General features: G+C 54.7%; 2 protein-coding genes across 5 annotated transcripts; both read left to right on the top strand.

Moving 5' to 3' along the window:
• Nucleotides 1-4,543: 4,543 nt before the first annotated feature.
• On the top strand, nucleotides 4,544-9,782 carry AURKB (aurora kinase B). 4 transcript variants are annotated; one of them, XM_080825754.1, is made up of 9 exons: nucleotides 4,544-4,591; nucleotides 4,890-4,983; nucleotides 6,745-6,841; nucleotides 6,952-7,006; nucleotides 7,262-7,453; nucleotides 7,828-7,966; nucleotides 8,079-8,227; nucleotides 9,166-9,340; nucleotides 9,472-9,782. In XM_080825754.1, exons 2-9 carry the CDS (start codon nucleotides 4,936-4,938, stop codon nucleotides 9,643-9,645), a joined length of 1,029 nt encoding a protein of 342 aa, XP_080681880.1. In that variant the 5' UTR covers nucleotides 4,544-4,591; nucleotides 4,890-4,935; the 3' UTR covers nucleotides 9,646-9,782. The 4 variants fall into 4 exon arrangements, with proteins under 4 accessions (XP_080681880.1, XP_080681879.1, XP_080681878.1 ...); XM_080825753.1 differs by having other exon boundaries at nucleotides 4,547-4,591; nucleotides 6,739-6,841; XM_080825752.1 differs by having other exon boundaries at nucleotides 4,547-4,591; nucleotides 6,706-6,841.
• A 6,402-nt stretch (nucleotides 9,783-16,184) lies between these two features.
• On the top strand, nucleotides 16,185-17,962 carry BORCS6 (BLOC-1 related complex subunit 6). The gene has a single exon (XM_080827456.1). It carries the CDS (start codon nucleotides 16,205-16,207, stop codon nucleotides 17,270-17,272), a length of 1,068 nt encoding a protein of 355 aa, XP_080683582.1. The 5' UTR covers nucleotides 16,185-16,204; the 3' UTR covers nucleotides 17,273-17,962.
• Nucleotides 17,963-20,704: the final 2,742 nt, after the last annotated feature.

Below are 20,704 nucleotides of genomic sequence, written 5' to 3'. Positions count from 1 at the left end.
GGGGGCAGGGACAGAGTATTGGATCTATCAGGGCACATCCTACCCAGGCACTGTGTCCCCTGACAGATTCCAGAAAAATCGCCCTTCGCTAGGTCATGAGGAATAAAGTACTGGGCAGGTGTTGGAATTTTTACAAAGCTTTTCATTAGCTGGTCTCTCCATGCCAAGTATGTTGATGAAGGCGAGGCAGTTGTCATGGGCTCCCTGACCTTGGGAAGCAGGGTTAGGCTGACCCTAAGACACTTCGCCAGTCTTCTTGGCAGTAGTCGCGGGACGCATTTTTTGGCCAGCGAGAAATCTCTTGGGTCCTTCTGGAAAGGCTTCCGCTCATCCTGGTAAAGGGGGCAGAGACCGTTGGCGGCCATCTAAGGGACATGTCAAGAGAATCACAGGTAGACCAGTCCACATCTCCAACAAAACAACCACCTGCCTGCCGATTTCTTGCTAAGAGAAAACAGATCCCTATTGTTTGTGCCGCTGCTGACTATGTTCTCTGTAACTTTCAGCCAAAAGCATTACACAGCGCCGGAGAAACCCATAAGGACTTCTTGGATTTACGTTTGGCTGAATCGTATGAAAATGGTGTTTTTGTAGATCAAGGGATTGGCTCTTAGTGGTTTCACATCTTTCACTCACACTCTATAGCTAAGAACCCTCTAGGTCTGTAGGTGTGTGTCAGTTAGTACGCTTTTGACGGCGAATAACAAAACTCTTGAGTCAATGCCTTAGGGAAGAGACCTACAGGTCCCTATAAGGAAAGTGCAAAATGGGCATTGAGAGGCTGAATGACACCATCAAGGTCTTGGGTTCTTCCCGGACCTTCTACAGAGTAGCTTCATTCTCGGGCTGCTCCCTTCTGGAGCACCAGCAGCAGCAGCAAGGTGGGCTTTGAGGAGAAAAGGAGTTTCTGCCCAGCATTCTGGAAAAGAATCATAAAGTTCCCATTCACTGGGTCGCTTGGGTCACAAGCTGATCCCTGAACCAATGACCAAGACCCGGGAATAAAAGGTGTTGACTCGTGTCGATCAATCAGCGTCTGATCCCGGACCTGCTCAGGGGTCAGCTTCCCTCTCAGACCCAGAAACTTCTAGGTGCCTTCTGGAAGTGGGGATGGCCTGGAGAATCGACACTAGCTAGACAACCACACTGTCCATTACGACAGGTCTCCATCAAGTTAGGGATTGGGAGTTAGCAGAAACAGAAACGGACTACAATGGAAACTGACTACCCAGAAGGGGGGGGGGGGCGGGGCAGGTGGTTCCCTAAAGCCAAGTTAAGGTGTTGAAGAAAGAGGAAGGGTGCTGGACAGGTCACACTTACAGATACCCACTATTTGTCCCATAGGAGGCCCCCAGATGTACTTATTAACCCAATTATGACATCTGTGTCTGGAAAGAGCAGAGAAGAAGGGAGCGTGGCGGGAAGAAGAGTTAGGGTCCGTCCAAACAATGCAGCCACCATAGGGAGACCTGCATAGAAAGGTCCACTGGTGGCAAATTCCTGCTATAGATGTGAGGGCAAGACTTCAAAGGATAAAATAGTAATGACTCAAAAATAAACCCATGCAGACAATGGAACAGAATAAAGAGGCCAGAAATATGGAGATCCAAGTATCTACTATCACAACATATCAGGAGGAGTGTGCTGTTTTTAAAGATTTTATATATTTATTTGAAAGAGAGAGAGAATGAGCGGGGGAGGGGCAGATATCTTTTTGAATCTTGCTTTCCTTTCCTTTGGATAATTGCTCAGAAGTGAAATTGCTGGGTCCTATGGTAGTTCTGCCTTTAAGTTTTGCTTTTTTGGTGTTTTTTTTTTTTTTTTTGTCTTTAAGTTTTTGATGACCCTCCATACTGTTTTCCATGGTGGCCACACCACTGTGCATTCCCACCAGTGCACGAGGGCTCCTTTCTCTCTACTTCTTTTTTTTTTTAATTTTTCAAATTTCTTTTCAGTGTTCCAGAATTCGTTGCTTATGCACCACACGCAGTGCTCCATGCAGTACGTGCCCTCCACAATACCCACCACCAGGCTCACCTAACCTCCCACCCCCCCAAAACCCTCAGTTTGTTTCTCAGAGTCCACAGTCTCTCATAGTTTGTCTCCCCCTCCGATTTCCCTCAACTCACTTCTCCTCTCCATCTCCGCATGTCCTCCGTGTTATTCCTTATGCTCCCCAAATAAATGAGACCATATGTTAATTGACTCTCTCTGCTTGACTTATTTCACTCAGCATAATCTCCTCCAGTCCCGTCCATGTTGATACAAAAGTTGGCTATTCGCCCTTTCCGATGGAGGCATCATACTCCAAAACTGAATCAGGAAGAAATTGACAACCCAAATAGACCGATACCTAGTAACGAGATTGAAGCAGTGATCAAAACTCTCCCCCAAAACAAGAGCCCAGGACCTGACGGATTCCCTGGGGAGTTCTACCAAACATTCAAAGAAGAATTAATACCTATTCTCCTGAAGCTGTTTCAAAAAACTGAAACAGAAGGAAAACTTCCAGACTCCTTCTATGAAGCCAGCATTACCCTGATCCCCAAACCAGGCAAAGACCCCACCAAAAAGGAGAGTTTCAGACCCATATCCCTGATGAGTATGGATGCCAAGATTCTCAACGAGATCCTAATTAATACAATCCAACAGTACATTAAACAGATTACCCACCATGACCAGGTGGGATATATCCATGGGACACAGGGGTGGTTCAACATTCACAAATCAATCAACGTGATAGAACAAATCAATAAGAGAAGAGAGAAAAACCACATGGTCCTCTCAATTGACGCAGAAAAAGCATTTGACAAGATTCGGCATCCGTTCCTGATTAAAACGCTTCAAAGTATAGGGATAGACGGAACATTCCTCAGCTTTGTAAAATCTATGAGAAACACACGGCAAATATCAACCTCAGTGGGAGAAAAGCTGACACCCTTCTCTCTACTTCTTGACCCAAACTGGGTTTTTCTTTCTTTCTTTTTTTCCCCTGAAATTAGTTTTTCACGTCTTTTTAATGACAACCATTCTAACAGGTGTGAGGCTGCCTCTCCTTGTGGTTTTGATGTGCATTTCTCTGATGATTAATGATGGTAAGCATCTTTCATGTACTTGTTGGTCACCTGTAGGTCTTCTCTGGAAAAATGTCTATTCCCATCTTCAGCCCATTTTTAAAAAAGATTTTATTTATGTATTTTTTATTTGACAGACAGAGATCACGTGTAGGCAGAGAGGAAAGCGGCCTAGCGGGGACAGGTTCCCTGCTGAGCAGAGAGCCCCATGCAGGGCGGGATCCTAGGATGCTGGGATCATGACCTGAGCCGAAGGGAGAGGCTTAACCCACTGAGCCACCCGGGCACCCCCCCCTTTTTAAATCAGATTGTTTGCTTTTTTGCCATTAAGTCGTATGAGTTCATTAGCTATTTTGGATATTACCCCTTATCAGGTACATGATTTGCAAATATTTTCTCCCATTCACCAGATTGCCTTTTCGTTTTGTCGGTAGTTTTCTTGGCCGTGTAGCAGCTTTTAGTTGGATGTAGCCCCACTTGTTTATTTTTGGTCTGGCTTTTGCTTTTGGTGTCAGATGAAAGAAAGAAAGAAAAGAAGGAAGGAAGGAAGGAAGAAAGAAAGAAAATAAATTGCCAAGACCTATGTCAAGGAGTCTACAGCCTGAGTGTTTTTCCAGGAGTTTTCTGGTTTCAGGTCTTACGTCCAAGTCTTTAACCCATTTTGAGTTAATTCTTGTGTGTAGTGTAAGAGAGTGGCCCAGTTTCACTGTTTTGCAGGTGGATGTGCAATATTCCTAGCACCGTTTTTGAAGGGACCACCCTCTTCCCACCCTTTCCCATTACGTATTCTTGGCTCGTCTTCCAGAATCTGATTGACCACGTGTGTGCATGTATCTCTGGGCTCTGTGCTCGGCTCCACTGGTCAGCGGGACCGTTTTTAAGTCAATCCCGGCCGTTTCAATGACTGCACCTTTGTAATGTAGTCCGAGCCCAGAAAAACCAGAAAGCATAATCCTGTGGCTCTGTTCTTTCTCAAGATCGCCCTGGCTCTTTGCGTCCTTGGGCGGTTCCACGCGCATTCGGTATTTTTCCCCCCTGTTTCTGTGAAAATCGCCGTTGGAATTTTGGTGGAGATTGCGTGGAATCTGGGGCTTGCTCCGGGTATAGGGCGGCCTTGACATTCCGCGGGGAACGAGTGGTTTGTGTACCAAACGGTGCTGCCACAACGAGCTCCCCGCCCGTCGAGAACAATACCTGGTTCCTACACACAGAAGGAGACATTCCGGACGGATGGAAACTTGCAACTAGCGAAGGAAGACGACGTGAGAACTCCGGGCTCGGGGAGGCCGCCGCTTTCCGGCCCCGAACCTCCGGTGGGCGGTGTCTGGCATTCCGCCTCCCGCATTGGGTCCCACGGCCTACGTCACGGGGAGCCCAGCCAATGAGGACCGCGCACGGACAGCGCGCTCAGCCAATGGGGCCAGGGCGGGAGATTTGAAAGGGCCTCAGAGGGGGCCCGGCCCGGCAGGTTCAGTCGTTTGCCCGCGGCCCGGAGGTGGCTGTGCCACGGGCCCCAGGTGAGCTGGCGGCCTTTCGCGGGTCTTGCGCTGGGAGAGGGCAGGTGATCAGGCAGGTCGGGGGTCCGTTGGGCGGCCCGCGCGCACCCGCCGGGCTCCTGGGAGCTCAAGGGTAGAGGGAGGGTCCTGAGAGAGGGGTGCGCAGGAGCGGGGCGGGGCGGCGAGACCCGCGTCCGGCGCGCCCGGAGGAGCCTGCGAGTTGGGCAGCCCCCTTTCCGCAGCCCCCGAGCCGCGCTTCCGCCCCGATCGGTCCGACCCCTCCCTCTCTCGCTCCCTCTTTCCTTCCTGCGTCTGACAGCCCGTCTCCCTCGTCTGCCCGGCTCTCCTCCCCCTTCCTTCCGAGGATGGCCCAGAAGGAGAACGCCTACCCCTGGCCCTACGGCCGGCAGACGGTAAGGACTTGCCCACCTCCCCCCCACCCCCACCCCGCCCGCAGGGAGAGTTCCTGCCTGGGGACTTGAGGTCGTGCGGAGGACGACCCTCCGAGTCCTCCCCGCTTTGCTCCAACGAATGGGTCCCAAGGGTTTGCTGGCGGAACCCGGTCTGGGCATTTGCAGCTACACCCAGTCGGGTGCCACCAGCTTGAATCTGATCAGCCTACGAGGAGCTCTGCAGGGTTGAGCCTACTTGTTACCTACACACATGGTACCTGGGACTGAGCAGGCGGGTTTGCCCTAGGGGCCATGACCCCCAGTAGGCTACACAGGAAGTAGAGAGAGACTCTGAACGGGTTTGTTATAAGTTTAAAAGATTCAGGACATGTTAAATTAATAATTCAGAATTTGTTTTAGCGACTGGTGTGAGATCAGAATCTAAATAGATTTGATTTCCAGTTGTCCTAAGACCTTTTACTGGGCAGTGTACTTTCTGATTTGAAATGCCACCTTTATTACATAAAATGCCCACCTCTATGTGGATCTGTTTCTGGACTCTTGTTTGTCCCACTTGCTTATTTGTAAACTCTGTACTGATATCACTGCTTGGGAATCGGTTTTTAGGGCACGAGGCTTTCTTCTCTAGGCTAAGAAGAAGGAAGCTCTCACAGGCTTTGCTCCCTTTGGTGGGGCTCGGGTATCCTGAAGGATCCAGCTGTCCCCTTGTCCACCAGCTCCTGCCCTCACGCAGCACTTAGCGAGGCTGGCAAGAACAGAGTCTGAAAGAGAAACCACGGTCACTTCTTTGACACAACTTCGAAAGGAGGTTGTGTATATTACTCTGAGATGCTGCAAGAGAGACATAGTGCAGGGCCATCAGAGTAGCCCTCGGTGTCTCCAAAGCCAGCCATTGCAAAGGGGTGAACACTGGAATTTGTTGCAACCTTCAAGACCTCCAGGACTTTATCTAAACCTTAATATACTGAGCTTTAATTTTTTTCTAATTTTTTTAAAGATATTTTTTGAAGATTTTATTTTTAAGTAATCTCTACACTCAACACAGGGCTCAAACTCACAGCCCGGAGATCAAGAGTTGCGTGTTCTATTGACTAAGCCAACCAGGTGCCCCTAGACTGAATTTTAGGGGGCTGTGAGAATGTTTCTGCTAGAATTGGGGGGGGTTGTTGTTGTTGTTGAAGATTTTATTTATTTGACAGAGAGAGAGCGCGAGAGAGGGAGAAGCAGGCCTCCCCCTGAGCAGGAAGTCCGATGGGGTTGGGGGGGCCCCATCCCAGGACTCGGGATCATTACCTGAGCCAAGGGCAGGCTTAACAACTGAGCCACCCAGGCACCCCTTGTTTTTTTTTTTTTTTTTTAACCTGGCCCTCTACTCCCCACCGGGGTAGGGGAGGGCAGGGGGAATGAATGTGGGTTTGCAGATGGTACCATAGAGGTTAGACGGTTTCATGCATGAAAATGTGGTGCGGCCAGGGCCAAGGAGGTGAAATGTTCAATGTTGGGGTGAGTCCTCTGCTCCTTATCTTGGGCCAAACTAGGTCGCTTATGAAGAACCCATTTTAATACGGAGCAAAGAGCGGGGCCTTGGGCTGAGTAACAAAACCATGGTCTCAGTGTTCCTCCTGGAACAGGGGGTGGTGGCTGGCTGGCCGGCTGGGTGGGCCGACAGCGAGTACTGAAATGCTGCTTCTAGCACATTCCAACCCGCTCCCCGGGACAAAGGCTCCCTCAGAGGTTCCCGCTGCTCCTTCTCAGACTCAGGCTGGCCTGAACACCCTGCCCCAGCGAGCCCTCCGGAAGGACCCTGCCACGCCGTCTGCCCTAGTCCTCATGAGCCGCTCCAACACCCAGCCCACAGGTAATGCGGACGTGGGAGGGGACTGAGCTGAGGGGACCAGGGTCTATGGGGAGGGCGTCAGGAGGAAAATGTCGAGGAGGGGGCCCTCAATTCCCCTGTTGTTTCCTTAGCTGCCCCTGGCCAGAAGGTGGTGGAGAACAGCAGTGGGACCCCCAACTTCCCAACGTGAGTACCCAAGCCTTGTGGTGGCAGTAGAGGAGGGGGGAGAGCAAACACGGAGGACAGCAGGGAGGCGGCCACTCAGGGCAGGAGCAGGGATGTAGGCAAGAAAGCCTGATCTATCCTCATCCTGTCCTCACTTCACTTGGGAGAGGAGGGGCAGGGCTGCGGGCCCGCAGGGCTGAGTTAGAGGGGAGCACACGGCCCCCTTGGGTGACCCACCAGCTGGCGCTCGCCTGCCTAACCCCCACCTCTCATCAGGCGCTCCTTCACCATCGACGACTTTGAGATCGGGCGTCCTCTGGGCAAAGGCAAGTTTGGAAATGTGTACTTGGCTCGAGAGAAGAAAAGCCATTTCATCGTGGCTCTCAAGGTCCTCTTCAAGTCTCAGATAGAAAAGGAGGGCGTGGAGCACCAGCTGCGCAGGGAGATCGAAATCCAGGCCCATCTGCAGTATGAGTCCTGCCCTCCGCTGACCTCAACCCCTCCGCTCCTCCCCGGTCTCCTGTTTCACCCCCGGCCCCGTCCAGACTGCCCCGTAGTGGTTCCTTGGCCCACTGAGCTCCCAGCCCCCACCAGAGCCGCACTGAGCTGCCAGCCCCGGTCAAGGCCTCACTGAGCTCCCAGCCCTCATCAAGGGCTCCATGGAGCTCCCAGCCCTGGCCAGGGCCCTGAATCCAGAGGACCACCCCCTGTCATCACTGCCGGCCACCCCCCCATCCCTGGCCTGGTCCAAATGTGACCCCCACTTTACCCCACCTGGCACGGTCCTCTTTCCCAGTCCCTTAGGCCAGGATGCGACCTGAGTCCTGCCCTATCTCCTCCAGGCATCCCAACATCCTGCGTCTCTACAACTATTTCTACGACCGGCGAAGGATCTACTTGATTCTGGAGTACGCCCCCCGCGGCGAGCTCTACAAGGAGCTGCAGAAGAGCCGCACCTTCGACGAGCAGCGCACAGCCACGGTCCGGGCGCGTGGGCGCTGGGGGGCACCAGCAGGGACCCGAGGCTGGGGGTCCGCGCCGCTTGGCGCTGGAGGCCCAGGCTTGTCTGACCTCCTGCTGTTGGGCCTCCCAGATCATGGAGGAGCTGGCCGATGCGCTGCTGTACTGCCATGGAAAGAAGGTGATTCACAGAGACATAAAGCCGGAGAACCTGCTCCTGGGGCTCCAGGGAGAGCTCAAGATTGCGGACTTCGGCTGGTCCGTGCACGCCCCGTCCCTGAGGTACGGTGGGCCTGGGCGTGAATGGTGGGCGCGCTCAGGGTCGTACCACTCCTGATCTTGGTCCGCGGAGACGTGTGGGTTTGTCCTTGTGCCTATAGACACGGCAATCCCTTGACAAAGATAGGAGACCCCCTATTCTGTTGCCCAGATTTCCTGGGACCCACTCACCGCGTCACTGAGAATACTCCCACCTTGCTTGTAAGGCTTCATGGTACTATAGATGGACATTTAACCTGGTCCATTTCTTTCTTTTTTTTTTTTTTTAAGATTTTATTTATTTATTTGAGAGTGAGCGAGAGAGCACAAGCGGGCGGGAGGGACAGAGGCAGTGGGAGACGCTGACTCCCCACTGAGCAGGGAGCCCAGTACGGGGCTCGATCCCAGGACCCTGGGATCATGACCTGCGCCAAAGGAGGACGCCCAACCTGATCCATTTCAGCCGGACCTGCCCGATGGGCTTTTGAGACAGCCCTAGTTTTCCCATTCCCAGTAATTCTAAGATGAGCGTTGCCCTTATTTTTTTTTTTTTTAAGATTTTATTCATTCATTCGTGAGAGGCAGAGAGAAAGGAAGAGGGAGAAGCAGGCCCCCTGGGGAGCAGGATCCGATCCCAACACCCTGGGATCATGACCTGAGCCGAAGGCAGAAGCTCAACCGACTGAGCCACCCAGGCGCCCCTGAGCGTTGCCCTTAGATCTGATTATTTTAAGATCTATCCCTCCCGGGGGAAATCCTGGGGCAGTGTGTGACTCCACCCGGGGACTGTGGGTTCTGTCCTTACCCTACCCCTACCCCAAAGGGCCCTGTCAGAGCCCGGTTGACACAGTCCCCTGGAGCATCCTGGGGTTACTCGGCTGCCTGGGGGGCAGCAGGGAAAAGAGAGGTGGTTTTTCACCTTGAATCTCTGCCCTCCCACGGCCACCCACCATCCCACCCAGGAGGAAGACGATGTGCGGCACGTTGGACTACCTGCCTCCGGAAATGATTGAAGGCCGCACGCACAACGAGAAGGTGGATCTCTGGTGCATCGGGGTCCTCTGCTACGAGCTGCTGGTGGGAAACCCGCCCTTCGAGAGCGCTTCCCACAATGAGACCTATCGGCGCATCGTCAAGGTGGGAGGGCGGCCCCCGGTGCAGGGGCCAGGGGCCGGCAGGCGCTGGGCGCCGTGAAATTCTCCAGATGGAATTGGGGGGTGGTGGAGGGTAGCACTAAGGGGGCCCTTGTCCTTCCTCGACTTCTGCAGGTGGACCTGAAGTTCCCCGCCTCCGTGCCCTCGGGAGCCCAGGACCTCATCTCCAAGCTGCTCAGGCACAACCCCTCCGAACGGCTGCCCCTGGCCCAGGTCTCCGCGCACCCTTGGGTCCGGGCCCACTCCCGGAGGGTGCTGCCTCCCTCCGCCCTCCAGGCTGTCCCCTGACTTGATGCTCTCACTGATTCAGTTGCATCTCTTTGTGGGCCTGTGTACGGGGAGTCGGAAGGAGGGGTACCTGGCCTGTTCCTTTACCTGTCTTCTACCCCCTGTGTATTTAATAAAGGCTGAAGCTTTTTATACGGATGAGTTTAGATGGTTTACATTCAGGTGGAGACTGCTGGGGGCAGGGGGTTCCCCTGGAGGGAGAGGATAGTGAGAATTGAACCTGCACCACACCCCCTTCCGCCCCCACCCTCCTTCAGCTCCCAGCTCTCCCCACCCGTCTCCCCTTGTTTCTTCCCCTGCTCTGGCCGCTGGGGTCTCCGCTCCCCTCAGCTGCTCCTCTAGTCTTTCCTTCTGGTTCCGCCTCTGCCAGACTAGGAGCAACTGAGCAGGGCCTTCCCCCAGAAGCTATCTCTGTATAACTGCTCTGCTGAGGATCGGGCCCGGGACACAGAGAGGTTGCGGAGCCCACCGAAAGTCACACAGCTAGTAAGTGGGGAGAGCCCAGTTTTAAAGTCTGTATTCCTTAACGCCGTGCTAGGATGGTCCTATCGATACTTTCGGGCGGCACACACATTTATTTTATGGGCGTATGGATCCCAGAACTGGAACAAGATTTGCAGTTTTTACCGTTCCTGCATAGTCCAGGGAAAAAGGGTTCCTTACCAGATTAAGAAAGGGTTTGGTTTTTAGGTGTCCTCACTAGATGTCGATTTTCTTCAAAGGTTTTCTCTTCATCTATTGGTTATTTGCTCGTTGAATCAATGTGAGGTATGGGAATACATTTCCTTTTTTAGACTTCATGCAGTTTTTTTTTTTAAAGCTTTTATTTTTTAAAAGATTTTATTTATGTATTTGGCAGACAGAGATCACAAGTAGGTAGAGAGGCAGGCAGAGAGAGGAGGAAGCAGGCTCCCCGCTGAGCAGAGAGCCCGATGAGGGACTCGGTCCCAGAACTCTGGGATCATGACCTGAGCCGAAGGCAGAGGCTTTAACCCACGGAGCCACCCAGGTGCCCCTTGTTATTTTTTTTTAATAAATGTTCTTATTTTTATTTGATCTTAGTTACTGATGATGTGCCACCGCCGTTCCTAGAGCTGCCGTAACAAATTACCGATAATAACAAATAACAAAATACGGAGGTGATTTAAAACAGAAAATTGACTGGTCCAAAATCAGATGGGCCACAGTGCCCCACCCCCATCGGGGGCTCTGGGAGCGTTGTGGGGCTGAGGATGGGAAATCCTTCTTCCAGCTTTGGGTGGCTCCAGGCATTTCTGGGTGTGAGGCTGCCCTACTCCCATCTCCGCTTCGGCTTCACGCTGTTCCCCGTTTCTCTCTCTGCCTCCTCTGTGACTTCGTCATTTGACTTAGGACCCACCCAGATAATCCAGGACGATCTTGTCTCAAGATCCTTAATTATATCTGCAGACTCTTCTCCAGGTGGGGTAAGAAGACTCTTAACCCATGGGGTAAAACGAATGATGTTGTAAGAATTTTTTTTTTTTTAAAACCCTGGTTTTCTCTCCCTTTTCTTCCCTGCCAACCCCCTCCTTCCTTCGGCCAATGAAATCCACGAGGTCCCCCCCACCCTTACTCGCAAACTCCCCTGCTCTCACGCTGATTCGGGCCACCAGCCTCCTAACTATTTTCCCTGCTTCTATTCCGGGCCCATCTCCACTCCGAACTCATTCTGTGGCAAGGTCCTCTCCCGCTTTTCAACCCCCTGGTACACTAAAGAATCACGAAGAAAATAGAACTCTCAGACTAAAATTCCAACTTAACCGGCCAAAGTTGAGACCCAGGCATCTCTCTGAGTCTAGAGATTATGCCCCTCTCTACCTGGAGCTCAGCTGCTCTAACCCCTTCCATCACTAAAGCATGAACTCCTTGCTGGTCCTTGAACACTGCCAAATTCGTTTCTACCTCTGGGCCTTTGCACTTGCTCCTCCCTCTGTCTAGAATGGCACCTGCAGCCTCCTTTCAGTCATGGGAAAAATCAGGGGTTCTGCGTTATGACCTTTGATCGGTAACCTGTGCTTGACCCCTCGGAGACGTTTCTGAGAAGCATTATGTCCCTGCTCGTGAAAATTCCATGTATTCTAGCAAGAGCCATCCCCTTAATTAAATAATGTGACGGTATGGCATTATTCCATATCCCACAAAAACCCTACATTCCACTCCACATCCTCCCGAAAGCCTGTCCGCATTTCTGTGGGTGCTGTGGGCACTGGCAAGACGCAAGAGGGGGTCTTCTCCCCTCATTGTGGCCTGCGGAGGATCGAGCTTTAGCTTCTGGTTGGCACCCCTGAGTTCTAGTCTTTTCTCCACTGTTCATTAGCCATGTGACCTTGGCCAAGTGGCTTAATCTTTATGAGTCCTTGAAGATGGAAATAATCCTATCTTGCTTCTAACATAGTCTGTTCTTGGGACACCTGGGTGGCTCAGTGGGTTAAGGCCTCTGCCTTCGGCTCGGGTCACGATCCCAGGGTCCTGGGATCAAGCCCCCCACATCGGGCTTTTTGCTCTGCCAGGAGCCTGCTTCCTCCTCGCTCTCTCTCTGCCTGCCTCTCTGCCTACTTGTGATCTCTGTCTGTCAAATAAATAAATAAATAAAATCTTAAAAAAGAAACACATAGTCTGTTCTCAAATGCAGTAATGTGCATGGTATAAATAACATTAAAAAGTCTACTCTCAGGCACCTGGGTGGCTCAGCCAATTAAGCATCTGCCATCGGCTCAGTTCTTGATCCCGGGGTCCTGGGATCGAACCCCTCATCAGGCTCCCTGATGCTCAGTGGGAGTTTCTCCCTCTGCTCCTACTCTCACTCTTTTTCTCGAATAAATAAAAAAAAATTTTTTTTTAATGTGATCAAAATTCTTTTTTTAATGTAAGGGATGAAGTCCTTGTGTTTTTTGTGTTGGTTTTTTTTTTTTTAATTTTTGTTTTGGTCCAAATCACTGGTCTCTTATACTTGCACCGTTTATATAAATTGATCCCAAATGTCACCCTTTTCTTCATATATCAAATTTCCATATACAAGCATTGCGTAGTTTGCAACAAAAAAATATGTGTGTTCAGGGAGCAGCAGGGGAAAACGGGCCTTTCAAAACACATTTGTCTAGGCACACCTGGCTGACTGACCTGGCGACTGAATCCTGATTTCAGCTCAGATCATGATCTCAGGTTTGGGAGATCGAGGCCCACGATAGGTTCTGCGCTGGGCACGACTGTTTGAGGTTCTCTCTCTCTCCCTCTACCCCTCCTCCCCAGCCCTCTGCTTGCACTCTCTCTCTCTAAAATAAATAAATAAATAAATAAAAACATGTATCTAAATAAATAAATATAAAAAAAATTTGCCCCTGATTGCAGCAAAAGTCATCTCTATTTCCCTGCTATTGGGTAATACAAGTCTCCTTGACCCGAATCTGCTTCTAAAGTTCTAAAAAGAGTATTCCAAAGCCTCATGAACAGCGTGCATATGCATGGAAACATGAGTCATGCATCAGACAACCCCAGTGACCCACAGGCAAACGGGAGTAAGCAGCCCTTCCTGGGCTGGGCTCCCACTTCCAGCAGCCCAAAGCGCAAGACAGAGCAATCTATCCCAGGGGTAAATCATGAAGTTTCTGCCAAAAACAACCAGAGACAGTTTAGATGCATGAACATAAACTGTATTCCAGTAAAACTTATGGATACTGAAATCTGAATTTTGTAGAATATGAAATTTCATATCCTATTTTTTTCAGCCATTTAAACCTGTAAAAATCATTCTCAGCTCACAAGCCATAAAAAAGGGGTAGGGAGCTGGATCTGGCCCACGGGCCATACTTGGCTGACCCCTAACATAGGACAAGCCTCCTGCCCCTCCCCCACTGTGTGGCAGCTGCCGGGGTCTGGGGGGAACTGACCCACCCCTAGCTCCAGGAGGAGCATAATTGTCTTAACCTAATAAGTTGATTCTTGTCATCTTGCCAGAGCGACTGCTTCCGGATACACAGTCCTCTTTTAAAACATTTTATTTATTTATTTCTTTGGGAGAGAGAAGGAGGGTGAGCAAGCACGAGCAGGGGGAGGGGCAGGGGCAGAGGTAGAGGCAGAGGGAGGCGCAGACTCCCCACATGCCCCTATAGATGCCAGACCTTGAGATCATGACCTGAAGATGCTTAAACTGACTAAGCCCCCCCGGTGTCCTGATACTCAGTCCTAAGTCAATCAGACATGGTATTACCCAAGGTGACTAAATCGTGCGTGTGAACCAGTTTAGGCCAATAAGATGTAAAGGGAAATTAACTGGGGCTTTGGGGAAAGATGCATCTTTGTTCTTCTACGAGGTCTAATGGAAGCTATTCCTTTCCCCTCTTGTGGAAGACGAGGGAGCATGTCATTCAGGGGTCCTGGTTGCATGAAACAGAATAATTCGGGCTCACTTAAACATAAGTGGACGTTATTATGAGCATCCTGGGTGACTCACGGACTCTGGAGGAGCACCAGGAATCTCTAGAAGGACCAGGCCGCCCAGCGAGGGAAAATTCCACTGCAGAAGTGATCCAGGGTAGAGCGAGAGCCACGGGCCAGGGAAGCTGGAAGCGGGGCTGCTTGGTATTTCAGCTTCCTTAGTGGGAAGTGGGCTCTGCCTGATAAGGTGGGAGAGTCCTTCAACACGGAGTCAGATCTCCGGAGATTAAAAAAAGGATGATTGAGTGACACCCTTATGGACTGAAGGTTCTAGACCCTCCAAAAGTCAAATGCTGACACATTAGCCCCCACTGTGATGTATTTGGAGGTGGGGCCTTTGGAGGTAATCAGCTTTCCATGAGGTCAGGAGGCTGAAATCCTTAAGGTAGGACTAGTCCCTTCTAAGAGGCTGAGGGCTTGCTTTGTCTCCACAGTGTGAGGACACAAGGAGAAGACAGGAAGAGGAGTCTCACCAGGAACCACGTCAACTGTCATCCTGGGCTTCCCAGACTCCAGAAGTGTTGAGACATAAATGTCTCTTGTGTTTGTGGTGTTTTGTTATAGCAGCCCAAAGAGACTAATACAACCCCCAGAGAATGACAAACAGCAGCCATTTTGCCACCATGAGGAAGCGCACTTGGGATATAGTGGCCCCCACAGACAGAAACCAGGTCCTTTGTGACAGCCCTAGGGCACTGGACCCAAGCTTCTCTGAGCACACTCTTGTCTTGAGACCATTATCGTATGACACGACGCAGTCCCCTCGTTTTAAATTGTTGGTTCAACTTGTGTTTTCTATCCCTTGCTGAAGGAAGAGCGTCTGGCTGCTGAGGGGTAAAGAGAAGACAAGGTGGGGGCGGTGGGGCTTGTCAGTCCCAGAGATCGGGGAGAAGCTTAGAGGAATCCGTTGGCCTCATGGTTTAGCAGTCAGGACTCTGGGTGCACCAGACAGAAACACATCTTGAATGTGTTCGAGTCACAAAAAGGAAATCAACGGATTGTGGTCATTTACTTAATACACATTTAGGGAGTGCCTACCACATGCTGGGCACCCTAAGCACTGCGGACAGGGATCAAAACAGACAAAAAAACCAAAAAACAAAAAACCCACAAGACAAACAAACAAAAAACAACCCTTACCCTCACAGAGCTTAAGGAAGGGGAAGGGAAATCGGGAGTTGCTGGGAAAAGGGGCTGCGATTTTAAACAGGTTGTCGGGGGAGGCCTCACTGAAACAGTGGTATTTGAATTAGGAACTGAACCTGAAATCTTCCTTGGTAGACTCGGCCTTAAAAAAAAAAAAGAGAGAGAGAGAGAGAGAGAGCAAGTGTAAGTCCCGGAGGCAGAGAACAGTGAGGGGCCAGCGGTGCGGCTCCAGCCGGACCGGCGAAGGGAGGAGGGGGAAGAGACGGGGTCCGAACGGCATATACCTCGTGGCAAAATCACACCGCATCCTCCGAGCGGGGAGACGCCCCAACGTAGAGGGCGCCGGAGACAGAGGACAGAGCAGCGGAGGCAGAGGAAAGCTCCCCAGCCTGCTCGGGTGTCCATCCCGAGCGGCTCCGGGCAGTCCTGCGGGTCGGCGGGCCGAGGGCGGGGGACCTCACGGCTCGTGCTCTGCTGCGGATTCCGGCCGCATCCCTCCGCACGGACGAAGGGCGGCTCAGTCTCCACGGTCCAGGCGTCCCCACAAACTCTCTAGGAGCCGCATCTGCGGGGCCCCCTGGGTGTGTTTGCTAAGCAACAACCGTGGGCGTGACAACCGTGGGTGGGACGAGTCTGTGCCCGGCCCCGGAGGACTCGGGTATTTCAGGACCTTGATCTTTAAGACTTGCCCCGCCTCGTCCTGAGGGGGTGGAGCGACGAGGGCAGCTGTCTCCTCCTCCGCCCCGCCCCGCCGGCACTCACGTGGGTTCGGCTGCTCAATAACAGCTCTTCTTCCGGGACTTCCTGGTCACCGCGACCAATCAGAATGTTCTTCCTGTCCTGACCATTGTCAGCCGGCTGCCAATCGCGCGCCTCTACCAACGCCCCTTAAAGGCGCCGCCGACGCCGCCCAAGCCGGGGCGAATCAGTTCCTCGGCTGCCTGCCCCCAGCTGCGGCATGGAGTCGTCCCGGGGGCGGCCTGGGCCCGAAGCGGACCTTCTGGTTCTGGGGGAGCAGCAAGCCGCGATCTTCGGCGGCGGGCCGGGCCGAGCGCCCTCCGCGCCGCCCTCGGGCCTCCCGGGGTGCGGGCAGGAAGAGGCCGAGAACGTTGGGGGCGCGAGCCGCCACCCCGCCGCGTCCCCGAAGACTTCGAGCCTCGGCGCCGTCCACCGGGCCGAGCGGGAGGCTCGGGACGACGAGCCGGGCCGCGGAGGGACGCCGTCCGCGCCGGGGAGCCGCCGGGGGGCGCCGGGTCCCGAGCCGGAGCCGCACGGCTCCTCCGGGCGCCAGGACCCTGAGCCGCGGGAGGACGAGCCTGCGTCGGAGGGGGGCTGCCGTCGAGGGAGCCCGGGAGGCCGCGGCATGGAGGCTGAGCCGCGGGAGGAAGACGACGAGGAGGAGGCGGCGGCGGCCGGCAGGGCTGGGCGCTCGTTCTCCAGCCGCCTTCAGGACAGCCGCAGCCTGGACGGTCTGAGCGGGGCGTGCGGCGGCGCGGGGTCCGCGGGGGGGGCCGAGCCTGGCGCGGGCGGCGGGCGCCGCGCCACCATCTCCAGCCCCCTGGAGCTCGAGGGCACCGTGAGCCGCCATGGCGACCTCACCCACTTCGTGGCCAACAACCTGCAACTCAAGATTCGTCTGAGCGCCGCCCCCCAACCCCCGCCCCCCGCCCCGGCGCGGCCCTGTGCAGCGCCCGCGCCCACTCCGGCCATCCCCCCGATCGACCCCGACGTGCTGCGGGACCTGGAGCGGCTGAGTCGGGAGCTAGGCGGCAGGGTGGACCGTCTGCTGCGCGGGCTGGGTGGCGCGGTGCAGGAGCTGACCGCGCTGAGCGTGGGCTGCATCCAGACCTACCGCGACGCCGTGGACTCCCTGGGCGAAGCGGTGGACATGAGCATCAAGGGCATGTACACCCTGCTGGCGCGCTGTGAAGAGCTGGAGCGGGCTCTGCAGCCGGTTCAGGGGCTGGCGCGCCAAGTGCGGGATATCCGACGCACCCTGGAGGTGTTGGAGGCCCTGTGCAAGTGACCGGCAGAGCAGGAGAGGCTGGCCAAGCCAGGGCCCAGCAGGATCCTAAGGACTCTTCAAGGAGCCCTGGTGGGAACTGCCCGCTGAGGGGAGGCCTATGTATTGGAGGCTCTTCAGACGCATTTAGCAGGCCTGCGACCACTTGCTGGGCCTTATTCAGGTGTATATGGGGGAAGTTCTAAAGCCTCTCGCGTTAGGAGGGGATGATGCTCTGCTTCTGTTAAGTTAGCCATCTGTAGCGACCTTGTTCTCAGCTCCCTTCTCCAGCTAGAGCACCATCTCTGGGAACCCAGGGCTTTAGGTCTCAGCTTGGGAGACAGGACTGTCATATGTGGTCAAGAACGGAGAACAGAGGAGGCCCCAGCCCCCACTGTGGCCACCCTGACTCCAGTGGCCACATCTCAGGTGCCAGGGGCTGTGGGAGCTTGAGTGGTCCTTGGCCACACTCCATGCAGACAAGGATGCCCACCTGCTTCTGCCCTCTGGGCCCCTGCCATCCCCCTTCTGCAGCCAGAACCGGGGTGGAACTAGAAGGAATGCGTTGCATGGTAAAGGGGGTGAGGTGGGAGGGGGTTTCACTGCTCTCAGGGTTCAGGCGGAATTGTTGCTGGTTTTGAAGCCCACCTGTTGTGGAGTGTTCTAATCAGTTTTGGCTTTCTGAGTTTTTGTGGAATTAAAGTGCTGCTGCTAAGGCTGAGGTGTGTCTGTGTGGGGTTCCAGGGATTGGTGAGCTGAAGGAGCGGGAAGGAGGATCGGTCGTTTTCGTGGAGCTCTCTTGGCGGATGCTGGGTGCGGGGCGAGAGTCCCAGGCTCCATGGGCAAGGGTATATGGTTCCTGCTCTCTGGCAGCACTGCGATGGGGGTGGGGGTGGGGCTGGGGGGCGGACACTGGAGGTGGGGCACATGAGACACACAGATACGGGCTCAGGGATCCAGTAAAACAAGCGTGTTCTGGTACCGAAAGGGAAGGGGCTGTCTTCTCAGATCTTGAAGGGGCCTGGCAGGGGCTGGGTGATTTGGACATCCTGACTCAGGAGGAAGACTGGGAACGCTTGTTACCTCCATTCCTGACACTTTCCCACACTCTGCCGATCAGTGTCCTATTCGTTCCAACCTCTCCAAGCTTCCTGCCCAGAGTTAACATAGTTAAGTTCCAGGAGACCCACATTATGGCCGGAGCGGTATAGAGATCACAAAAGGAACTCCACAGTTTTATTAAACCTTCCTCTTCCCCCCTCAAGTCAGTACCATCCTGGGCTGAGTTTCAACATGTTTCTATTTTGGGTGTGAAAAGTTCTAGAATTGGAAATGTTGCTTCACAAACCCTCCCAAGTAGCAAGAAATTGCAGCGTCTCAAAGTTTAAAAAAAAAAAAAAAATGCCTCTGGCCCGTACGGGGATCGAACCCGCGACCTTGGCGTTATTAGCACCACGCTCTAACCAACTGAGCTAACCGGCCAGCTCATGCTGGCAGCCGAGTCTGGAGATATATAAATTTATAATATTATGGATTCTGTCCTCAAAAAAAAATTAGAAATGTGCAGGACCATCCTACTAGACGTGAAAACGACATACAGGTGGAATCACTGAGCATCCCGGGAAGTAGCAGCAAGGCGAGACCCGGGCAAGCGCAGAAGTCACTGGGGCTCGGCATGGGTCCACCCGGCGCAAATACGGACCCCGCGCCTGGCAACAAGCACGCGGCGTCCAGGAGCGACCACAAGCGCCAGAAACGGAAAGCGCCACCCGGAGGCCCCGGGTGGATTCCGGGAGAGACGCCGATGGATCTGCGGACGCCCGGAGGTTCTTCGCAAAAGCAGTAAAGCGCGGAGGCACCGCTGGGATTCGAACCCAGGATCTCCTGTTTACTAGACAGGCGCTTTAACCAACTAAGCCACGGCGCCCGCCGTCCCGGGCCCGCCGCCTTCTTCCTTGGCCGGGTCCCCTCTCCCGCAGGTGCGCGGACGCCTCGGTGTCCCTTGTAACCCGGCTTTGGTCGTCCTGGAAAACGGAGTAGAAGGGACGAAAACCACGGTCGGGGGCGACCGCGAAGTAGTGGGGTGACGCGGGAACGGAGTCGGGGCAGGTGGGCGGTAACGAGAGATCCTCGCTGCGAGACGACAAAACTGAACTCTAGCGGCCGCAACCGCACGCCGACGAGGATGGGATTCGAACCCACGCGTGCAGAGCACAATGGATTAGCAGTCCATCGCCTTAACCACTCGGCCACCTCGTCCGCCGAGAAACGGCTTCCGCTCTTCTCTCTGGGGCCTGAACTCGTCCTCCCGCCCGCGGGACCCGCCCACGTGGCGGAGGGCGCGCGCGTCCCGGGACCGGCCGGGCGCAGCCGACGCGCCTCGCAGGCTACCGCGCGCCGAGCGACCTTCTCGCCGGCGCGCGCTCCACGCCGTCCCCTCCGGGCCGAGCGACCCGCCGCGCGACAGTCCTCCGGAGCCTCGCCCCCGGCCCGCGCTTGCGGGACCTGGATCCGCGCCCACCAGCCCGCGAGATCTGGGCTCCCCCGACGGGGCGGCTCGGGACGGGGCGCCGGGGGAGCTCCCCTTCCGGACCCTACGAGGTGCTGCTCCGACCCGGGCGCGGGCGCTCGGGGGTAGGTGGACACGCCGTGGAGGGGAGTTAATAAAAGGGACGGAAGTCCCGGCGGAGAACAAAACAAAAAAAGAAGCCTGACCCCGACGTGATTTGAACACGCAACCTTCTGATCTGGAGTCAGACGCGCTACCGTTGCGCCACGAGGTCGGCCGGCCGGAGGGGTGGACAGGTCTCCCCATGGCCACTCGGCGGCCGGCCGGGGTCCCGGCGATCGAGGCTGAGAGCCGAGGGCCCTCCCGAGCCCCTAAGTTCCGGCGGCGAGGTGGGTGCGCGGTCCCGCCTGCCTCGTGCGACCCGCGGGGCCCTTGCCCCCGGCGTCCTGCCCTCGAGCCCCTGGCTCCGAGCTGCCCCTGGGCAGGGAGGGTGGCACGGACGGACGCAGCCGGGCGGAGCTTGGGGGCGCTGCCCACGCCCCGGGCACCTGCGGGGCGCGAGACCAGCTCCTCGGGGCTGCCCCCTGCCCGCCCCGGCCCCGGCCCGGGCCCCCGGCCCCGGCTCGGAGACTCCGGTTTCAAAGTCCACGGTAAAGCCCCGGCTTCTGGCGTTTCGTCGCTCCTTACGGTTCTGGGGAATAATTTACAGGCAGAGACACACACAGACCGGAAGTGTGTGTTTTGATAAATTTCAACAAATGCAACCCACAACCCATTCAAGGTACAGGTCCTTTCCTCACCTCCCCCGCCCCCCGAAAGTTCTTCCCTGCCGCTTCCCGGAGGCAGCCACCGTCCTGATTTCACCACGGCGGACTTCGTTATGTGCTGGCCGCTTCTGGAGAGGGGTACCGGCAGCTAGCGGAGACCCCCAGTTGGCTCTCGAGGCG

This window comes from Martes martes (assembly GCF_963455335.1).
Source record: "Martes martes genome assembly, chromosome: 16".
NCBI lineage: Eukaryota > Metazoa > Chordata > Mammalia > Carnivora > Mustelidae > Martes > Martes martes.
This window is presented reverse-complemented; position numbering and strand designations above follow the sequence as displayed.

What these genes read in the sequence shown, in the direction of transcription:
- BORCS6 (XM_080827456.1), top strand. Translation starts at nt 16,205, where the DNA reads ATGGAGTCGTCCCGGGGGCGGCCTGGGCCCGAAGCGGACCTTCTGGTT.
- AURKB (XM_080825752.1), top strand. Translation starts at nt 4,936, where the DNA reads ATGGCCCAGAAGGAGAACGCCTACCCCTGGCCCTACGGCCGGCAGACG. An exon ending in GGGACCCCCAACTTCCCAAC is followed by an intron (nt 7,007 to 7,261) that starts GTGAGTACCCAA and finishes ACCTCTCATCAG; the next exon opens with GCGCTCCTTCACCATCGACG. An exon ending in ACGAGCAGCGCACAGCCACG is followed by an intron (nt 7,967 to 8,078) that starts GTCCGGGCGCGT and finishes TGGGCCTCCCAG; the next exon opens with ATCATGGAGGAGCTGGCCGA.